Source organism: Natator depressus, chromosome 2 (genome assembly GCF_965152275.1).
Source record: "Natator depressus isolate rNatDep1 chromosome 2, rNatDep2.hap1, whole genome shotgun sequence".
In the NCBI taxonomy this organism is placed as follows: domain Eukaryota; kingdom Metazoa; phylum Chordata; order Testudines; family Cheloniidae; genus Natator; species Natator depressus.
Genome location: NC_134235.1, coordinates 252,005,191 through 252,027,301, shown reverse-complemented (window position 1 = coordinate 252,027,301; position 22,111 = coordinate 252,005,191). Strand labels below are relative to the sequence as shown.

Sequence of the window (22,111 nt, the reverse complement as noted above, 5' to 3'; positions counted from 1 at the left end):
AGTTAAAAAATAAATAAAATTGGCTCCCCACCTTTTCTGGGTTGAGCCTTTTGTGCTCTGCCTCCCGAGAGGCACAGCATAAAACTTGGCCCTTTGTCCTTAAAGGATGTATTTCCTGAACACAGAAGCCTGACTCTTCCTTGCACACCCACTGACTGCACCATACAGCTTACAAAACTAGTCACAACCCCCCCCCCCCCATTTCTCTTTCCTCACCCTCACATTAAGAAAACCCTTACACAGCAAACATAGGGCAGGGTAAAAAGAACAAAGGTGCCTCCTTCTGGACAGTAAAAGATCCTTTTTCTAAGGTTGTGGGATTAGATATTCATCCCTCCCATTGGCACTGTCGGAGCTGGAGATGCCCCCATTTTCGAAGGTGCAGTTTTGCCTCCCATAAATTAAACCCCCTGCCCTCCCCCCACCACTGAATTGCCAGGAAAGAGCCAGGAATACAATAGGTGGCACAAATCTGTGGGAGCAATTTACTGTGGGCACAAAATCATGCTCACAAATACAGACACTTGGTTTGAAAACGTTCAGGGGGGAAAAATAATAAAATCTCTACTGTACTGATCTCAGCAGGGAGACAACATCAATACAAATGTAGCAGACACTTCTGCGCAAACAAACCAGGAAGTGAACACCAGGGCACATAAACTTGGACCCAGGTACAGGAAGTAAAAACTCTTTAATAATCCACTGTGGCCCAAAGGACCCATTCAGCACCTTGTTACTGCAGGTTTAGGTGATTGGAGCTCCACTCGTCAAGTCTAAATCCTCCAGCACCAGGGGCTTAGCTGGCAACAACTCTGCTATGTATATTATTAGGTCACATTCATTACGCCATCTGATTCAATACAGGGTTGTGAAATAATCCACACATTGCAGCATATCATTGCACAGCTACGTCTACTCGCTAAAGATGCCTCTTTCTGCTCAATTTACTGTTGAATATTTCAAAACAACAATTACATACATAAGGCTCAATTCTGCCTTCAGCTGCTGAGGTACTAGTCCCATTAGAAGGTCATTCGCTCTAACTTACATGGATGCTACATCAGTTATTGTTCTCTAGTTTATTAATAGCAGTATTAATTAGTAACTATTAATTACGGGGGATGGCCTAGTGGCCCTAGACGGGGACTGAGGAGATCAGGTTCTATTCTCAGCTCTGCCACTGGCCTGCTGGGTGACCTTGGGCAAGTCACGTCACCAACCTGTGCCTCAGTTTCCCCATCTGTAAAATGGGGATTAGTGATACTTGACTTCCTTTGTAAAGCACTTTGAAATGTACAGATAAAAAGAAAGAGAGAGCTTCATTTCTCTAAATAAAAATACCTACTTCAATACACCCACCCCCACCTCAGAAATCTGTAAAATGACCTAGAGACAGTCAGATTACCAAATCTCTATATGAAAAAGCAGTAGTTATACCACAGGGCAACCCTATTTGGAATCCCTCTGCACAGAGTGAAAGTTTCAAGGAACTGAAATGACAGATAACCCAGCGTTCATCTCTCCAACTCAGTTAAACATTAACAACACAGAGTGAACGCCTGCCCACGTTAATGCTACGTGGAGGTACACAAAGCTAGCACACAGAGAGGACCAGACCATGAGGATTGGAGGCATATCTAGAAACTAGGACTGTTAAGCAATTAAAAAAATTTATCGTGATTAATCACACTGTTAAACAATAACAGAATACCATTTATTTAAATATCGTGGATGTTTTCTACATTTTCAAATATATCAATTTCAATTACAACACAGAATACAAAACGTACAGTGCTTACTTTATTTTTTATTACAAATATTTGCATTGTAAACAAATAAATAGTATTTTTCGCTTCTCCCATTACAAGTACTGTAGTGCAATCTCTATCATGAAAGTGGGAGGGATAGCTCGGTGGATGATCTCCTGAGGTCCCTTCCAACTCTGATATTCTATGATTCTGAAGTTAAACTTTCAAATGTAGAATTATGTACAAAGAAACCTGCATTAAAAAGGTAAAACTTTAGAGCCTACAAGTCCACTCAGTCCTACTTCTTGTTCAGCCAATCGCTCAGATAAACAAGTTTGTTTACATTTTCAGGAAATAATGCTGCCTGCTTCTTGTTTACGTCGTCACCTGAAAGTGAGAACAGGCGTTCTCATGGCACTGTCGTAGCCGGCGTCACAAGATATTTACATGCCAGATGCACTAAAGAGTCATATGTCCCTTTATGCTTCAACCACCATTTCAGAGGACACGGTTCCATGCTGATAAGGGGTTCTGCTTGATAACTATTCAAAACAGTGTGGACCCACTCATGTTCATTTTCATCAACCAAGTCAGATGTCACCAAGAGAAGGTTGATTTTCTTTTTGGGTGGTTCAGGTTCTGTGGTTTCTGCATCGGAGTGTTGCTCTTTAAAGACTTCAGAAAGCATGCTCCACACCTCATCCCTCTTAGATTTTGGAACGCACTTCAGATTCTTAAACCTTGGGTTGAGTGATGTATCTTTCCTTAGAAATCTCACATTGGTACCTTCTTTGTGTTTTGTCAAATCTGCAGCAAAATGTTCTCAAAATGAACAACATGTGCTGGGTCATCATCTGTGGCTGCTATAACATAAAATATATGGCAGAATGCGGGTAAAACAGAGAAGAGGCATACAATTCTCCCCCAAGGAGTTCAGTCACAAATTTAATTAACACATTTTTTTTTTTAAACGAGCATCATCAGCATGGAAGCATGTCCTCTGGAATGGTGGCCGAAGCATGAAGGGGCATACGAATGTTTAGCATATCTGGCATGAAAATACCTTGCAATGCTGGATACAAAGTGCCATGCGAATGCTTGTTCTCACTTTCAGGTGACATTGTAAATAAGAAGCAGGCAGCATTATCTCCCGTAAATGGAAACAAACTTGTTTGTCTTAGTGGTTGGCTGAACAGGAAATAGGACTGAGTGGACTTGTAGACTCTAAAGTTTTACACTGTTTTGTTTTCGAGTGCAGTTATATAACAAAAAAAAAATCTACATTTGTAAGTTTCACTTTCACAGTAAAGAAATCGCACTTCAATACTTGTATGAGGTGAATTGAAAAATGCTATTTCATTTGTAATCAAAAATAACAACTTGAGCACTATACACTTGGTATTCTGTGTTGTAATTGAAGTCAATTATATTTGAAAATGTAGAAAAAGAAAAATATTTAATAAATTTCTACTGGGATTCTATTGTTTAACAGAGCGATTAAAACTGCAATTAATCGTGATTATTTTTTTTGAGTTAACTGCATCAGTCAATTGTGATTAATCAACAGCCCTGCTAGAAACACAGGAAAAGACTTCAAATGGCACTCAGGACTACTCTATAAAAGCTAAGGGACCCTATAGGATTTACACCCTTATTCAAGTAACCTACTGGATCAGGGCCTAATGGACAAGTCTGCAATAGTCTTTATCTTTTGTAGGTTCAAGTTAGACCCTTCAGGCTTCTGTGGGAGCTCTGAGTGGGGGATGAAGGTAGGATCAGGCTCTTAAGGAAAGAATGTGACACTGGAGTAAACCTGAAAGAAGAAAATGTTTACACAGAAATATAGCTGGCTGGTTATTTTCCTGCCTCCCTCTGATACCATTGAAGGTTTCTGTGCTCTCATAAAGGGTTCTTTCTCCCTCACAGACCTCCTTCCCCTAATGCTCAATGCTACAGCGAAGCCACAGTTCTGGGTCTGTGAGTTCATAGTCTGTTGCCAGGGCAATGGCTGTGATGTCCCAGATACAGCATTATTGGGCTGATCTTGCATTGCTTGGGTACCCCGGACTCCTAGTTGAAGTCAGGGGAGTCTGGCGTGAACGAGACATGGGGGGTGACTCAGGAGTGCAGGATCTGGGAGGGGGGGGGAAGTGCTTGTCCAAACACAAATAAATATCGTAATTTGCAAACAGGGCAAGAAAACTTACGGGACATGTGGAACAATACCACAACCCCCCTGCACTTTTATAGCTCCAGTCACAGGAGGATCAATAAGCCCTTTTCAAAAAACAGGTAGGTATGGCCTTGATTTTAAAAATGGAGAAAATGAAGCTCAGAAAAATGAAGGGATAGATTCATGCCTGCACTGCTGTGGGCTCCGATACAGGGACAAGGGCAGGTATTTTGTGCCTGCTTTATTCATTGCCACAGGTTTCAACCCTCCGATTCCATCCTGCTTCTACAGACCCTAAAGAGCTTTGTAAGGGGACGAAATCAACCAGCTGCTGCTCTCAGTCCCACCCCTACCTACTCACCATCTGCCAGCCCACCATGGAACACCCCCTGCACCCAAAACTGGCATGGAGCTGACAGAGTCAACTCAGAGGGTCTCCTGTACCAAGGACATCCCCTAACAGTAGCAGAGGGAGAGATTTCTACCTGCCCGCACCCATTCTGTGCCACCTTCCTGTAAGTGGCAAGGGGCTATTTGGGTAATATGATGAATAACTGTTCCGCTCCCTTTTTCTGCGCCTCAGCTCATCTCTCTGCTGAAGCACAAGGCCAGAGTTCGGCCTTTTCAGGAAGGCAGACCTACACAGAGTTCAACCTCCGAGCTATGATATGCAAAACCCTGACTGGAGGGGGTGGACAGTTCCCCGTCAGCTTCAAAGAGATACAGTTTCTTAGTAAACAAAATTAAGTACCTACATACTATTTACAGTGGGGTTTGTGTGTATTTGGAACCTTATGAATAACTGTTAACCAAAAGCTATGAGGCAGTAAGTTGGTTGGTGTTCTTTCTATGGACTTCCCCATTTGATGCTATTACGTGCACTTCAGTGCAAGGTTCCAACAGAGAACACACACTTCTATACTTTAGGGTGCACAAACAGACCCACTCCTCTCTGATCTTCTCACACAGACAAGGTCTCAGTCCTACCACGTGCCTTCAAAAAGGGGTGTGTGTGTGTCCTCCATTCTCCTGAAACCAAGGAGAACGGCAGCCCTTCAGTACCCTGCAAACACCTCAGAATCTCCACAGTCTGATCTCCTGACCAGCAGCAGTTACAGGCCCTGAGCCAACAGCCAACTCTCTCCATGGGTTCCAGTGGGCGTTAGGAAACGGCTGCCGGTAGACAAGTCGGAAAAGGTATGGAGACGCAGCCCTTGCAGCAGACACCTTTTGGTTTTATGCTGAGCAGGGCCAGCCTGAGGGAAAATGGCACCCTGGACAAACTTCTATTTTGGTGCCCCTGGCCCTCATAGGTACGGTACTCCCCCCATTGCTCCTGACGCCTACAGGCTGTCCCTCCCCCGCCCAAATGCTTAATTTGTATTGAAAGAGCTGCCAGGGTTCAGCCCCAGCAAGCCCCCCCACAAATTAAGCACTGGCTGGGCAGCAGGAGAGTGACAGCTGCTGGCTGGACTCCTAGCTCTGAAGGCAGCTCGGCCACCAGCAGCACCAGAGAAGAAAGGGTGGCAATACACCATATACCATGCCACCCTTACTTGCTTCACCCCTAACCCCTGTACCCCCTTCTGCACCCACCTGGGGAAACTGACCGGGATGCACGGAGCAGCTGGTACTGCTGCTCATTCCCCTCTGTGCCCCCCTAGAGGACGAGGATGGCTCCCCCACCTGGGCTGTGTAAGGGAAAGGCAGGAGAGCAGCAGCTCTGGAGGTTCGCCTCACAGCACAGCCCAGATGGGGAAAGTGACTTGGATGCACGAAGCACTTTGTGTGACTCCTTGCTTCCCCCCCTCACAACCCCTTACGGGGGTGCGGAAGAACCCTGTGTGTCGTCCCTCCTGCCCTACCTCTGTTGGAAGGAAGCAGGAAGAAATCTGGGCACCCCACCCGTGTTGCCTCTACAAGTTTGCAGCGTTACCCCGCCAGCTCTGCGCTGCTTAACCCCCCCCCCCCCCCCGACAGCCTGGGTGGTCACCAGAATGGCCCACCCTTAAGACCAGCCCTGCTGAACACCTATATCTGTAGCCTCCCCCTCTCAGACTGCTCAGCTGTGAGGTGGTGAATGTGTGGAACCTGCTAGAGTGCTTATCCTCCACAGAAACCCATCCTCACCACTCCAGAAACAGCTACGAAGCGTGTCCAGTAACTATCACTCCCACTCCTTGTGATGTCACTGGGACCATCTAACTCGGTTGCCCTGTCCTGCACATGTGCAGTGACACAGAGCTGTCAAAAATCCATGGAGCAAGCGAACAGGAGCAGCTAATGGGGGGAGTTTAGCGAGGGAGTTCTCCAGGTGAAGGAGGAGCAATTACGTGATCCTTGGGGTAAGTTTGTTGTCTGTAAGCGTGTATATGTTTGTGAAAAGAAAAGGAGTACTTGTGGCACCTTAGAGACTAACAAATTTATTAGAGCATAAGCTTTCGTGAGCTACAGCTCACTTCATCGGATGCATACAGTGGAAAATACAGTGCGGAAATTTTATATACACAGAGAACATGAAACGATGGGCGTTACCATACAGACTGTAACAAGAGTGATCAGGAAAGGTGAACCATTACCAGCAGGAGGGAGGGGGGGACGGGGGGGGGGAACCTTTTGTAGTGATAATCAAGGTGGGCCATTTCCAGCACTTTACAAGAACAGGAGGAGGGGAAACAAACAAGGGGAAATAGTTTTACTTTGTGTAATTACTTTGTGTGTTTGTGGTATGCTTGCTGCTTGACTGAAATATACCATTTTTGTTTGTGGTCTGTCTGTTTGGGGAACCATGTGCTGAGCCTAGTGGCCTGCTAGGCAAGGTCTGAGAGCTTCTGAAGGAGACTTTGATCCCTAAGCCCTTTAGCACCCATCAATCCTTAACCAGGGGGAAGGGCTACTCAGCAAGACCAGGGCTTTAAAAAGCCAGCTCCTAAGTGACCAGAAGAGCTAGCGAACAGGAGCAGCTAACAGAGGAATTTTGTGAGGGGGGCTAGATACACTTAACATTCCTTAAACTTAAGACAAAAAACACCCCCTGATAAAAACAAAACATCAACAAAGGAACAAGCTGCAGGAGTAATAAGAGAATGCAGGCAGAAGTCCAGCAACAGAGTGGGGGTTATCCAGTTTATTGCACTCAATGCAGCATGTATAAATTACCTGGCTCTCCGAGACCGTGTACGGGCTTTGGAGACCAGACTGGCTGAACTGGAGGGGAATTACAGGAGACAGAGATACATAGATGAGACTTTCCAGGACACAGTAGAAAGTTCCCACTCCCGGTCTGACAGCCGCTGTGCTGTTGAGGAGGATGAAAGTCTCAGGGAAGGAGAGCATCCAACTGGAGCAGAGGGAAACAATTCCATAGTTGGGACTCTCCTTCCAGATAGTATCATGGTATCCTCTGGCATTGAGGATGCCTCTCCGGAGGAGGGAACTCCAGTTATTAGGAAGAGACAGGTAATAGTTATGGAGGATTTGATCATTAGAAACCACAGATAGCTGGGTAGGAGATGACCAAGAGAACCACATGGTGACTTGCCTGCCTGGTGTGAAGGTTGCGGATCTTGAGACATCTAGATAGACATATGTGTAAGGCTGGGGAGGAGCTGGTGGTCATGGTACATGTAGGTACCAGTGACATAGGGAAGGCTAGGAGAGAGGTCCTGGAGGCCAATTTAGACTGCTAGGTAAGAGATTGAAGTCCAGGACCTCCACGGTAGCATTCTCTGAAATGCTTCCGGTTCCACACACAGGGCCAGTTCGACAGGCAGAACTGCAGGGTCTCATTGTGTGGACGAGACAATGGTGTAGGGAGGAGGAGTTTAGATTTATTAGGAACTGGGGAAACTTTTGGGAAAGGGGGAGCCTATTCAGGAAGGATGGGCGCCACCTAAACCAAAATGGAACCAGATTGCTGGCACTCTGTTTACCAGAAGCTGGGAATGGGCGACAGGGGATGGACCACTTGATGATCACCTGTTCTATTCATTCCCTCTGAAGCACCTGGCATTGGCCACTGTTGGAAGACAGGATACTGGGCTAGATGGACCTTTGGTCTGACCCAGTATGGCAGTTTTTATGTTCATGTGCCCTTCCCACTGCTTCTCTCCAGCTCTTTGGCTTTGAAAATAAAAAACAAACAAACAAAACGCTGCAGTAAAAGTCTGTGGGTTACGCTACCTGGTGTGGAGGGGTCATAGGGCAATGATGAATCAGGGCCTGAGTGACCTGTCCAGGGTAAGAACTGGAAATAGACATTTCTGCCCTGAGTTAAACAAGTGCATTTCCACTGGCAGTCCCCCGAGTCCTGCTTTAACTGCTAGGCCACACTGTCTTTGAAATGCTGCTGAAAGGTTAATAACTAATGATAGATCATATTTTTATTCTGCCATCTATGCAACTATCCATTCTTCACAAATATCGTTAGCATGGCGCTAAATGGGGCACAAACATTAAGTAACATACCCAAGGTCACACAATACAAACATGGTAAAGCCAAAAGAGAAACCAGATCTTCCGACTTCACGCCCTCTGCTCTATTTACAGGGCCATGCTGCTTCTTTGAAGCACCTCCCCAACGAAAATGGGGTTATGGTGAAATCCGAGTTACTGATCACATTGTGAATACCTCATTTGTGCTAACAATCTTCCTTGTAAGGGATCTGGGGTGGTTGTTTCTTTTAAATTGAGACGAAATCCAAGTCACGATTTTGGAGATGTGGCTGTGTTAAACAGCACCACTGGGGTCTGATCACAATGCTCATACCCTGGGTAATAAGCAGTGTTTTTTACAGTTATTCATTAAAACCTCGCCTGCTGTAGACCAAAAAGACTCAAAAAAAAAATCTCCCCCCCCCCCCGCCAAAAAACCAAACCCACTCATTGTAGATTAAACATGAATCTTCCCTTCACCTCTCTGCAGTTTCAGTGCATCCTCACGTAAGCTCCTTTAGTCTAGCGACTCTCAGAGGGAAGTAAATGGGGCAGTGAAAGTAACATCTCAGCGAGGCAGTAATATATACTGTACATCCTGTACCCATCTAGCCCAAACAACTGGGCCACTGAGACCAGAGTTATGCTCACATTGTGTTCTTGTCCACTGCAGCCTGGCAATTCTACCTGCCTTTGTGTGCACCTATGTTACAATAAAGTTCAGACGCGCGAGAGTTGTGCACAGACCCAGGCAGAGAGATCAAAGCAGTCGTAGGCACAGAACACGCAGCGGAGTGCTGAAGGGCACTGTGAAATGTAACCCAGCCACATTCACACACTGAAGAGGGATCTAATCCCAGGGTTAGCCCACACCTTTCCCTCCCCAAGATTCCAGTAAAAGGGGAAGCAGTCAAATAGCTGGCCAATTAAGACTTGGATTGAAGGCGCTAACTCACTGCACAAAAAACATCAGAAAGTAAGAACTACAGTCGGTTAACATTTTTTGTCTACTTTTTTTTTTTTTTTAAATATAGCAAAGAAAGAACATTTTCATTTTTGTTTGAATTTTTTGCTTTCTTCCCCCCACCCCCCATGAAGGAGGGGGTGGGAAGAGAGAAAGGTAGGGAAGGAGACAAATGAAACATTTTTCAAATTTCAACCAGCCCTGATGATTTTCTATCACTCCCAATTCTGTCCTGGATTAGATAGACAGTGAAGATTTACAAATGAAAGGCCAGTCATAATCTCCTAGGACCTCTACTCCCCCACATTAGTTAGATCATTTTGTCATTGGGTGAGCTAGCCCTTTAAGAGGTGGAGCTCAGCCTCACCTGAGCCAAGTATAACCCACCTCCCTAGGTGAAGGGAATGATTCCAGAGATCACATGATGGGAGCATATGACTCAGAACCAGTCCATCTGGAAAATATTAAGGACAGCCAAAGGTCAATTAGAAAATGTGACTCGCAGAAGATAGAACCTGGTTTAGGTGCTTGATTTGCATTGAACTGTTTTGATTTGGGAAGCCATTGAGTGGTTGATTGCCCAGAGAGACAGATACACACATTGGTGCCACAAGAATATTGTGTGTTCTAGCTCTGTCTCAGCTCCCTGCAATGATTTTAGATTGCAAGCTCCTCAGTGGAGATGCTGTGATTTTTCTCTAAATGGACGGTAGAGATTTCCAAGGAGACTAAGGGAGTTAGATTAATGCCCCCTGAAAGTGAGTGGGAGCCAGGTGCCCAACTCCCTTAGGCATTTTTAAAATGTCATCCATACAGCACCAAGCACATGGTCAGTACGCAATGTATCAGAGTAACAAAATCCTGGCTGCCTTGAACTTCACTGTGCCACAAGTCCAGGCCACTTGGAACTTCATGGCTACAACATATATAAAACTGGAATCATCCTCTGCCTCCAAAATTATAGACTCCTACTATCTGAGCGAAAGGCAGATCGCCATTAGCAATATAGGGCTTAGGGCACACAATTGAGCAGATTCCATCCAGTAGAGGGCAGTGAGGCACATATTCACTAGCCAATTCATTTTTTTTTTCCCTTTTCTTTTTTTTTTTTTTTTTTTTTAGTACTACAATAGGGCTGAGAGGCCCCATCTGACATCAGGACTCCATTGTGCTAGGTGTCGTACAGGTATATAGCAAGGAAGTTCCCTGCCCCAAGAGCTTGCATTATAAACTGTGGCACAGAAAGCTGAAGTGACTTGCCCACAATACCACAAAGACACCAAAAGTGGTGTTTCACTTGGGACTCTTTTCTTGACTGGAAGGCAAGAGAACAAACAAATTTAATGTTGAGCAAAGCTATTTCTGCAGATTTTCCTGCTCTGGGCTGTTTTGTCAGGTACAAGACACAGTAACCTATTAGAGAGAGGCTCAGTTGCTCCAGTGGGATGCATTCCTTACCCATGTTTGCATTTACATCAGGCCTCCACTCCACCGGTCATGGACACTCACACCTCGTCCTCCACTCACAAGCGTCCGCCCTGCAACAATAATACAGACAGAATTTACAGGTGAACTCCAACACAGCTATCGGTGCAGATATTTGATCTGATTGCTCTTTATCAAACAGGTTTCCATTTTTGCCCTGTTTATGCAGGCAATTTATTTTGATAGGAATCGGACAAGCAGTCTAGACTCCTCTGCCCTCCCCAGAGGTATAGTCTCAACTTTGTACACAAACTTTAGCTACTCACCTTGTTGTGTGTCTCCATTTCCCCACCTGTAAAATGGACATGATACCTACCCACTTTGTAACATACTTCTCATCCACAGGCTTCAAAGCAACCCTCTTCCACCAAGTGCAGACTACCTATCTATTGTACTCACTGTAGCATAAGAGCACCTCACCATACTGAATGTAGCTCACAACATCCCTGTGAGCGACCTCCCGCAGCTCCCGTTGGCCAGGAATGGCAAATCGCAGCCACTGGGAGCTGAGGGGCTCCATGCCTGCGAACGCTCCAGGTAAACAAAATGTCCTGATCCGCCAGCGGCTTACCCTGACGGGCTGAAAGCCAAAGTTGGCCAATCCCTGAAATATAGGGTTGGCTTATGAAAGGGTCATACAGTTTTTACCATTTACACTTATCCATCTTGGGGCGGGGGTGGGTTCGGCTTATAAACAAACCGGCTTATGATCAAGTATGTACGGGTACTTCTTTTTTGCTTCTGTTTTCAAATTCCATGTCACACTTTCAAATGAAGTTGTGTGCCTAGTTTGTGCACACAAGTACCACAATTGCATGTAAAGCATTGTCATCTGTCTGAATGGGCAGCTAGACACACAACTGGACACCTGCCCATGCAAATACGCAGTTTGTACAACACCTGCGCATGCAAGTAACTCATACAGATGCATGCCTGAAAATGTGATCCTGTGACCTTTCCCTTTGAGAAATTACATATATGTTTTATATAGTTTTTCCTCGAATACAAACCATCAAGCTCCCACAGTTTAGTTTTCACAAGCAACCCTACAACAACAAGCCAGCATCCATGTGCAATGGAGTAAATAGCAATGCAAACATATATGGGTTTCATGTTTTCTATTTTAACATTTTTTTAACTATGAAAATGGATGCCCTTAGAATTGGATTGCAAATTCTGCCTTTTTTTTTTGGGCCAGATTCCCAGCAATACATTCTAGCTGTCCCAGTTGAGGAGCACCCTATCTCTTTTTTTTAGCACAATATTACTATTTTACAGTGGCCTTTTACACATCTCTCCTATTCCAGTGTATTTCCCCAGACCTCTCACCAGAGTCCCTCCTTAGAGCTTTCAAGTGCTGGTAGGTTACACAATGTCAGCTTTCAGAGGGGTAGCCGTGTTAGTCTGTAACAGCACAAAACAAACAAACGAGGCGTACTTGTGGCATCTTAGAGACTAACGTTGATTTGGGCATAAGCTTTTGTGGGCTAAAACCCACCTCATCGGATGCATGCAATGGAAAATACAGTAGGAGGATATATATACACACAGAGAACATGAAAAAATGGGTGTTGCCATATCAACTGTAACGAGACCAATTAATTAAGGTGGGCTATTATCAGCAGTAGCAAAACAAAACTTTTGTAGTGATAATCAGGATGGCCCATTTCAAACAGTTGACAAGAAGGTGTTCGTTCCAGTTGGTATGGAAACAGCCATTTTTTCATGTTTTCTGTGTATATATCTTCCTACTGTATTTTCCACTGCATGCATCCGATGAAGTGGGTTTTGGCCCACGAAAGCTTATGCCCAAATAAATTTTAGTCTCTAAGGTGCCACAAATACTCCTCCTTTTTTTTACAAAGTCAGCTAGCATTTGGAATAGACCCCAGGTCTCCTGACTCCCACTGCACCGTTCTGACGACCAGTGAATGCTGCCTGCACTGTAAATCTCTTGCAGCACACTTTACAAACTACTGGCCTGTAACCCAGCCTTGGAGAAAGGCCTCCTGCCAAGCAATAAAAGCAACAGCAGCGTGAACGCTGCCCTCCTTCAGCTCAGGGAAGGGTCAGCTTTTCAGCAACACTGTGGTTGTAAACCACCATCCTTCAGCCCCTGGTGCAATATGTGAGGGTCTGATTCAGCTCAGTGTAAACCAGAAGTAACTTCACAATGGTGAGCCCTGGCTTAGATGCAACAACTCTGGATTTGTACTGTAGCGGACATCAGAATCATGACCATTTTGCCCACCCAGTGCTTGACTTCACAAGGGGCTGGATGTCTCCTGCAAGGGGACGAGCACCACCAATTTCCACGGAGGCCAATAGGAGAAAGTGGCACTCTGTATACTGCAGGATCAGGCCCCGAGTGAACATCAAACTAGTGCGTGTTGCAATAGTGTGTCACTTCCATCTCTCTCTTACCAACACTTTCCCACTCACCCTTTGACTTGTTTATTTAGATCATCAGCTCTTCAGGGCTGGGACCATCTCTTCTTCGGGGGTGGGCATGCACCAAGTACACCAAGGCCTCAGACTCAGTTGGAGATTCTAGGCACTACTTGCAATACAAATAATTATTTACTGCACCACTGCATGCAGGCCACAGATCTCCATGAGGAGCTTCACCCTCTTTTTCCATGTTGAACTTAGCCCATGTATACACTGAAACGGTGTAATTAACCAACATACAAATCACTGGTCCCCCCCCCAAAATGTGGCTGAGTTAGAAAACCACCCTAACTAACTTTGCTAAAATTTGGACTTTCCTTGTTTTTCAAGCAGCAGGGAGCAACATGTTGGGCCTGGAGAGCTTAACAAGCAAAAGGAGTCAAGCGGAAAAAAATCTCTCCTTTTAAAGAGTCAACAGCATTAACTTTCCGCAAGTTTCCGGGCAGCCTGCCAGGATGCTGGAGTTTTGTATACTACGGAACTGTTAAAAATATTATTGTAAATGTTATTTTCACAAGCTTTGGGGGCCAGGGCTGGGGCAGCGTTCAAAACAGCAGCGATGAATGGAGAAATGGTGCTAACTTTAACATCCAACAACATGAACATATATTTATACAACCTGCAGGACTGGCTTGAAAGAAAGTCAAACAATGAAAAGTATAACAATACTGCAGGTTTCACAACTCCAAGGCCCAAAGGGACCAGTGCGCTCATCTAATCTGACCTCCTGTGTAACACAGGCCAGAGAACTTCCCTGAAAGTTTCCTAGAGCAGATCTTAATTTTAAAATTGCCCGGGATGGTGAATCCACCACAACTCTTGTAAATTGTTCTAGTGGTTAATTACCCTCCCTGTTAATAATGTATATCTTCTTTCCAGCCTGATACCTATAACAATCTAGTTTTGTTCTACAAACTACAGTGCACACAGCCTCATGGAAATGCAGCCACCTCTGGGGTGAAGGGCAGCAGCCCAGCACACAGCAGGTTGTGCTACACTCGGGGAAGGGAGTACATTTTGGCAAAGCTCACTGGTGCAAATTCCTACTCTCATGGAACATGCTGCTCATGTTTTCCAAAGCAGCTTCCAGATGGGTGAGCCCAAAATGATGCACCTGTATTTTTGAGCATGGAGTTATGGGCTTTTTGGGGTTGTAGGTCTATGTTTTCTTCAGCACTGAACATTTGCATGCAAACTGAGCCCAGTCTTGCAAGCCTGACTCATATGAGCAAACCCACTGACCTCTGTGGGATTACTCACACAAGTAAGAATTATTTGCATGACACAGGGTTACATGATAAAGCACTTTAGTTGGGCTCACAGATCAGGTTGCATGTGTATAGCTTAGCCCTGGTCTACTCTAGGACTTTAGGTCGAATTTAGCAGCGTTAAATCGATGTAAGCCTGCATCCGTCCACACGATGTGCACCCGTTCACACGATGAAGCCCTTTTTTTGGACTTAAAGGGCTCTTAAAATCGATTTCCTTACTCCACCCCTGACAAGTGGATTAGCGCTTAAATCGGCCTTGCCGGGTTGAATTTGGGGTACTGTAGACACAATTCGACGGTATTGGCCTCCGGGAGCTATCCCAGAGCGCTCTATTGTGACCGCTCTGGACAGCGCTCTCAACTCAGATGCACTGGCCAGGTAGACAGGAAAAGAACTGCGAACTTTTGAATCTCATTTCCGGAGACTGCGGGAACTGTGGGATAGCTACCCACAGTGCAACACTCTGGAAGTCGACGCTTGCCTCGGTACTGTGGAAGCACTCCGCCGAGTTAATGCACTTAGAGCATTTTCTGTGGGGACACACACACTTGAATATATAAAACCGATTTCTAAAAAACTGACTTCTATAAATTCGACCTAATTTCGTAGTGTAGACATACCCTTGGCAGCCTGCTTGCTTGTATTTAACCATTCAAAACTCTTAGCTACCTGGAAGTACACATGACAAAATTTCAAATGTGCTACTTTAGATGGACTGATGCTTTGTTTTTAAAATGACATGTTTCAAATGACACACACATTGCAACTGCATGGGACTCCATCTACCTCCTCCAGAGAATGACGCAACTCTACCAGAAATCAAAGCTATGGCTTCAGTGACTCAGATAGAGAAACCCAGTAGATAAACCACCCTGCTGACTACTTCACACTGTGGGCATAAAGTGAGAGCTTTAACAGGCAACAGTAGACAAAGGACATTATATCACCTTCAAATCATGGCCTTTTCCAAACCATTGAACTTCCCCCCTCTGCGTGCATATTTATAAAAGAAGTAGTAGAAACTGTTCCAGTAAATTATGTTCAGCCTGAATTTCCTCTTACGCTAGTGTAACTCCATTAACTTTGGTGGAATAGTTAGTAATAATAACTTTAGTAACTTAAGAGTAATAACTAACTCACATTGGTGTATGAGACAGCTCTTGTGGTTCCACAGAGATCAGTAATTTCTGGAAATGAGAGCCATAGATAACAAAAGGCAGACCCGGTCTCTAGATTCAACAGGAATGAAAAATTCCAAGGACCTCTCAGGTCAAGGCTAATGAAAAACAAAAAGGAACAAATAAACTAAGGCAAGTGATGTTTCAGGCCACAGGTCTGACACATGCTGGGCTTTTCGCCTGCATTATACCTTTCATAATGTACAATTTAGTTCTCAGTGTTCTTTCATTTGTTACACGGAAATGGTTACCCTGAATGGCCAACCAAACTGAACTAATTTACAAACGCTAATTATACACTTAAGTGGGACTCATAAAAAGGCTGCTTCTAAAAAGCAGCTCAGTTACGCACACTTTAAATGCTAAAGCGACTACGTATAAATGAACCAGATCCTCAGCAGGTGTAACCTGGCACAGCTCCTTTGACATCAATCAAGTTCAATCCATTTACACCAGCTGAGGATCTGGAAGATTTGTAATTGGCTCAGAAAGAGAACTTCTCTTCTCAGGAAGAAAGCCTAATGCCGATGAAGAATGCTGCTTTGTTGTTGTTGTTTTCGCTTTCACATAGGGCCAGATTGTGCCCTCAGATGAATATTTCTGTAGATGTCACAGAAGGGGTACAGTGCAGATGTGAGCTACACCAGCGGAAATTGAGAACATCCCCACTGACTGGAATGGAGGCACTCCCAACTAAGGCTCACTGAAAAAAAAAAAAAAGATAGTCTGCAAAAAAAATAATAAATAAAATGGTCATCTCCCTCTCCCCATAAAAACAAACAAAACCAAAAACACTTTTTAGGATTTTTTTTTTAAATCAAAAAAGATTTATTCATTTCAATTTGAAATTTTATTTTGGAGGGAGGGGCAGGTGTCTTTCAGGAATTCCCCCCCCCCTTCTAACCCTTGTTCTCCACAGGAAAAGGGGAGATGGGCACGTAAAAAAAAATACATACAGCAACCCACACACTAAAATTCCCATTCTGAATTAAATTTGTTCAAGATACAAAAAAAAGTGTCCCCACAAAGCTTTTTGTATCCTTCCAAAAGTCTTTTTTGATCAGACACTGATAATGACATTTCAGTGAGAGCACCTCCCAACTTTCACTTCTCATGGGGGCCAGAAATGGTCCCAGAGAGAGAGTTAGAGCCTGCATCTCTACTTTAGGGCACCAATTCTATGCTGCTGTAATTCCATTGCCTCCAAAACAGCACCAAACTGATGTAACAGAATGCAGAATCAGGCCTGTGAGCTGAGCTTATCAAAGGGATTTTGATGCCCAACTCCCAATGAAATTAATGGGAAGTAGGCATCCATATCCCCTACCCAGCTTTGATCATCTCAGCCTGGTCTCTAAGAACACTACAATCCAAGCAATATGGGGCTTTATGAGCCTCATTTAGTACCCGCTGAAATCAGTGGAAAGACTCCCATCGATCTGAATGGGATCAGGCTCAGTAGCTCCATGAACACCCAGAACATGGGTGTAAGATGGCTGTGGGGGGATGGTCTCTGCTATGAATGTGGACAGCTGCAGTTTGCACTTGCTGAAATTCCAGAATGGTCTTATTATTTCTTCAATAGCTCCTAGCAGTCTCACATTCGCGGATCAGGGCTCCATTGTACTAGGTGCTCTACAAACACTATCTCTGCCCTGAAGAGCTTATAACTTAGGTCAGTGGGTCTCAGCCATTTCCATACAGTGACCTTATGTTACAACAGAAGGGTTTTGAGACTCATCATCTAAAAAGTTCAAGACCTGCCCCACCCCGCCCCATCTAGCCATAAGGAAAAGAGGGGTGATGGTGACGCCCTGAAACCTTAAAAAAAAAAAAAAAAAAAAAAGGAAAAAGGAGTACTTGTGGCACCTTAGAGACTAACAAATTTGAGCATAAGCTTTCGTGAGCTACAGCTCACTTCATCGGATGCATTAAGTGGAAAATACAGTGGGGAGATTTATATACACAGAGAACATGAAACAATGGGTGTTACCATACACACTGTAACGAGAGTGATCAGGTAAGGTGAGCTATTACCATCAGGAGAGGAAAAAAACCTTTTGTAGTGATAATCAAGGTGGGCTATTTCCAGCAGTTGACAAGAACGTGTGAGGCTGGGGGTGGAGAGTTGGCGGTCACAATAGCTCAGGAAAGCTTATGCTCAAATAAATTTGTCAGTCTCTAAGGCGCCACAAGTCCTCCTTTCCTTTTTGCGAATACAGACTAACACAGCTGCTACTCTGAAACAATCCTCATTTAAGACAATAGGCTCTTAGCAATTGAAAGAAAGAATATGGCCTCAGCGGTAGTTGCTCTCAGTTAGCAAACAACTTTCAGTATCTGACGTTATCTCACAAGATCAGCGCATTTAACTGACCCACTTTCTCTTCCCTTCTTCAATATCTTTCTGACAGGACTTGGAGGAAAAGCTCAAATACTGCAAGCGATTTCTCACGCCAGCCATCTTCCTTTTTTAACACAGTCATCCTTCATCAACACCCTCCTCCCCCTAAATCAATAGTCCCTCTTGGTGGCATCCCATTTTGTATCTTACAACAGCATCCGTTTTAGTGAGCTACAGTTTCAATTCTCTAGTCTGTTCAGATTGCGTTGATCACCATGTTCCTTTCCAATTGACTGGTAAGGTCAGACAGGTCAGACTGTTAGTGGCTGCTTCTTGCTCAGCACACTTTAAAAAGACACTGGCATGAGTCAGATGGGTTTTTTTTTTTTTTTTTTTTAGTTCTTTCTTGCAAAACAAGGAAAAACTTCATGGCACACATGCTGATCAACAGTTAATTACCAAAGAACAGGAGCGATTCTTGTCATGTTTGCAATATCAACTGTAGCGGAGTTAAGCCAGATTTACATTAAAGTAAATGAGAGAAAAATCATTTGTTAAATGCCGATGGTAAAAATGTGGTGTATTTTGCTCGTAGGACTCTGCTCTTGCATGCTGCATCTTTAAATCTCTAAGTATTAGGGTTGCCAACTTTCTAACTGCACAAGACCAAACACTCTTGCCCCACCCCTTCCCCGAGGCCCCACCCCCTGCTCACTCCATCCCCCCCTCCCTCTGGCACTCGCTCTCCTCCACCCTCACTCGCTCACTCATGGGAGGGGGTACGGGCTCTGGGCTGGGGGGGCGGGGGGGGGATGATGCAGTGCAGAAGGGGGCTCCAGGCTGGGGCCAAGGGGTCCGTGTGGGAGGGATTCCAAGCTGGGGCATGGGAGGAGGTTCAGGATGCAGGCACCTGGCAGCGCTCACCTCAGGCAGCTCCTCGGAAGTGGCAACACGTCCCTCGGGCTGTGGTTCCCAGCCAAGGGGAGCTAGGGAGCCGCAGCTTGGGGAGGAGGCAGCGCACAGAGCCTACGTGGCGGCCCCTGTGCCTAGGGGCATGTTGCCATTTCTGGTGAGCCCAAGGGAGCCCGGTAGGGAGCCTGCCAGCCCCTCACCAACCAGACTTTTAACAGCCCAGTCAACGGTGCTGACCAGAGCTACCAGGGTCCCTTTTTGACCAGATGTTAAACCGGACACCGGGCAATGCTACTAAGTATTCTGCTGTCTGCTGAGATGGACAGCTAGGCTGCATGCTCATCCCATCACAGATTACTATAGAAGACACACAGATTCTGCTCTTTCATCAAGACTAATTTTTGTTCTCCTCTTGACCTAAAATAGGTCCTCTTGACCGTTCAGTCTCAAAGTATCAGTTTGCTTTTGGTATATGAAGAAACATAACAAAAATATGCCATATATGATTAAACACCAAGCCTGGGTGGAACTGTGGGACACGCGAGCGCGACCCAGTAGACACATACAGTACATTAACTCAGCATGGTCTACAAGTTATGAAAAGAAAAGAACACACTTTGACCCAGTACTGTACATACCTCAATGGTCCGTCAGAATGGAAGGTTACAGGCTAAGGAGGCAACACATGTCACCGAAGTGGCCATACCAAGCACCCAACCATTGTAGACGCTATTTGGAACTATCAGTGCTCCACGGTAGCTTTACCTAAAGAGATGTTTTGAAACTCTAGGGAGGGCAGGTAACCTAGTCTAGCAATCGTCACACTGTCCATTGCCATCCATCCCAAGATGCTTTGCTTTACAAATATGAATGAAAGAAGCCTCCCAACATGCCTATGGGGAATGTGCTCTCCATTTTACAGATGGGTAAACAAGCAGAGAGAGGCCCAGAAGTGAGTAGGCATTTTGGGATGCCTCCATTTTTGAGTACCCAATTGGAGAATCCCTAGGGACTGCTTGTCAGAGGCTCTCAGCATCACAGCTCCCACTAACTTCAGCAAGAGTTGGGGGCGTTGGAATTTTTCGCATGCTCTGCTTGAGGCTCCTCTGGTCAAAATACCAGGCACCCAAAATCGGGAGCTGCTTTTAAAAGCGACAGCCTGTGACTCGCACAAGGCCATCTAGACAATCCGTGGCAATGCCAGGAACAGAACGCAGATAACACATAGCACATTTCATCCAGATATCTGTGTTCTGATAAAAGGGCGTAAGGATTGTTATCCCCACTCTAGTGATGGGGGACACTGAAGGGACTTGCCCGAAGTCAGACAGTGAATCCATAGCATCTGAGCCCCAGTCTAGGGCCTCATCTACTGACCACATTTCTCTGGGGTACCAGATCTACTGAGGTAGTATCTAAGCACCACATCAGCCTCAATGAATTTATTCTCACAAAAGCCCTGTGATGGAAGGAGTATTATTCTCTCCATGCTACGGCCAGGCAATTTAGGAACAGGATAGATTAAAAACGGTTTGCTCGAGGACACTGCGCTAGAGGTGAAGGAACAGAACCTAGATCTCCTGGAAAGGAAGGATGGTCCTGGGGTTAGCAGACTCAGAAGACTTAGGTTCAACTCCCTGTTCTGCTACAGACTTCCTGTGTGATCTAGGCAAGTCACTTAACCAATCTGGGCCTCGAGTCCCCTTCCATATAATGGTGATAACAGCACCGCCCCACCTGACCAGGGTGAGGATCAATATATTAAAGAGTGGGAAGTACTCAGATACATGGCTCCTGTGACTGTAGTATGTCCCACACCTAGATATCCCAAACCAGGGCCTTAACTACAAATTCAACCGTCCTCTAGCAATCACCTGACTCCCAGTCCTGTACTTTAACCACTCAGAATGCTCCCTCTCCCTATTTGTTGGCTAAGTACTTGGAGACAATGTGATTCGGGGAGGAAGGAGGGCCGTTTCCTTCAGCAGACAAAAAGGACCCAAGGAGATCACTTCTGCTCCCTTCCAGGGACTGACATCTTGCACTGAGACCCCAAGGGTATATGGTGGGGAAACTGCACACCGAGGGTTTCCTTCCTGGGCTCGATTTAAAGCTCTGGCAGCAAACAAAGGGTCTTAAATAATCAAGATACTCCGGAAAGTGTCTCACTAACCCAAGGGATGAATTTCACCAAGGTTTCCATTTTCTTCTGCAACACCAGTGACAGCGCCAGGAGAGAATGCCCTTGCTTTCTGGCAGGCTGCCCATACAAACACAGGAAGCCGTGCAATGTGCTGGCTACATGCTGAATGCTTCTCTAGGACGCGAATGCCAACATAGCTGAACTGAGCTCAGAAATCGGGTGGGCAGGGAGGGAGGGAGGGAACCCCATCATAAACCCTTTATAGACCTCTTCCCAGGACAGAAGACATTGAGTTTTGTGTTTAAAAATGCCCTAGAAGTGCCATCATTCTACACTTAAGAGATACTAAAGCTACATGTTGTCAGGCTGCCTAGAGTTAGACATGTTCAAATACCTCAGTAAAAGCTTGATCCAAAGCCCATTGTAATCGATGGAGAGAGTCCTTGATTTTCAGAGGCGCTGAATAGCACCCATAAGTCCTATCAGTGAAGTCAATGGGAGCAGCAGGTACTTAGCACCTCTGAAAAACTAGGCCACTTATTAGAGAGAGGTGAGAATTGGTCAGTTACTCTTTGTACTGTGCTTTGACAACGTACAGTTATAAGGATTATTTTCCAGGTTCCAAGTAGTTATATAACAGACACAGACAAGATTAAACTGTGCGTCGAAGTCCATGCAATGCAAAATGGGCCCTTCAGTTGGTTGAGCATCACACGTGAGGGCACACACGGTTAGTGGTTGAACAATCGGTATAAAACTATCGCTTGTTTATGCCACTGATTACTATCTATATTGCAGGCTAGGCTTTTAAACTCAAATTTAATCTCATTTACACTGGTGTAAACTAGGTGGGTCTCCAATGAAGCCAACTGAGCTACACTACTGCAAAAACCCAATGGAAAATCCTGATGCAGGAATGCACATAAGCAAGTGCTTAAGTTTAGGCATGCACATAAATCCTATTGTGGGAGTTAGGCATACGCCCAAGTTCTTTCCTGAATCAGCCCC

The 22,111-nt window shown here is 45.2% G+C and overlaps 1 protein-coding gene across 5 annotated transcripts in view; it reads right to left on the bottom strand.

Annotated features, from left to right (window-relative positions):
* The window catches only part of LOC141983330 (mitogen-activated protein kinase kinase kinase 3-like), a 113,373-nt gene that overhangs the window by 76,090 nt on the left and 15,172 nt on the right, over positions 1-22,111 (bottom strand). For all 5 annotated transcript variants that reach the window (XM_074946363.1, XM_074946366.1, XM_074946364.1 and 2 more), the window contains exon 2: positions 10,778-10,857. In XM_074946363.1, the coding sequence (XP_074802464.1) occupies positions 10,778-10,781 (4 nt within the window). In that variant the 5' untranslated portion in view covers positions 10,782-10,857. The remainder of the gene's footprint in view (positions 1-10,777; positions 10,858-22,111) is intronic.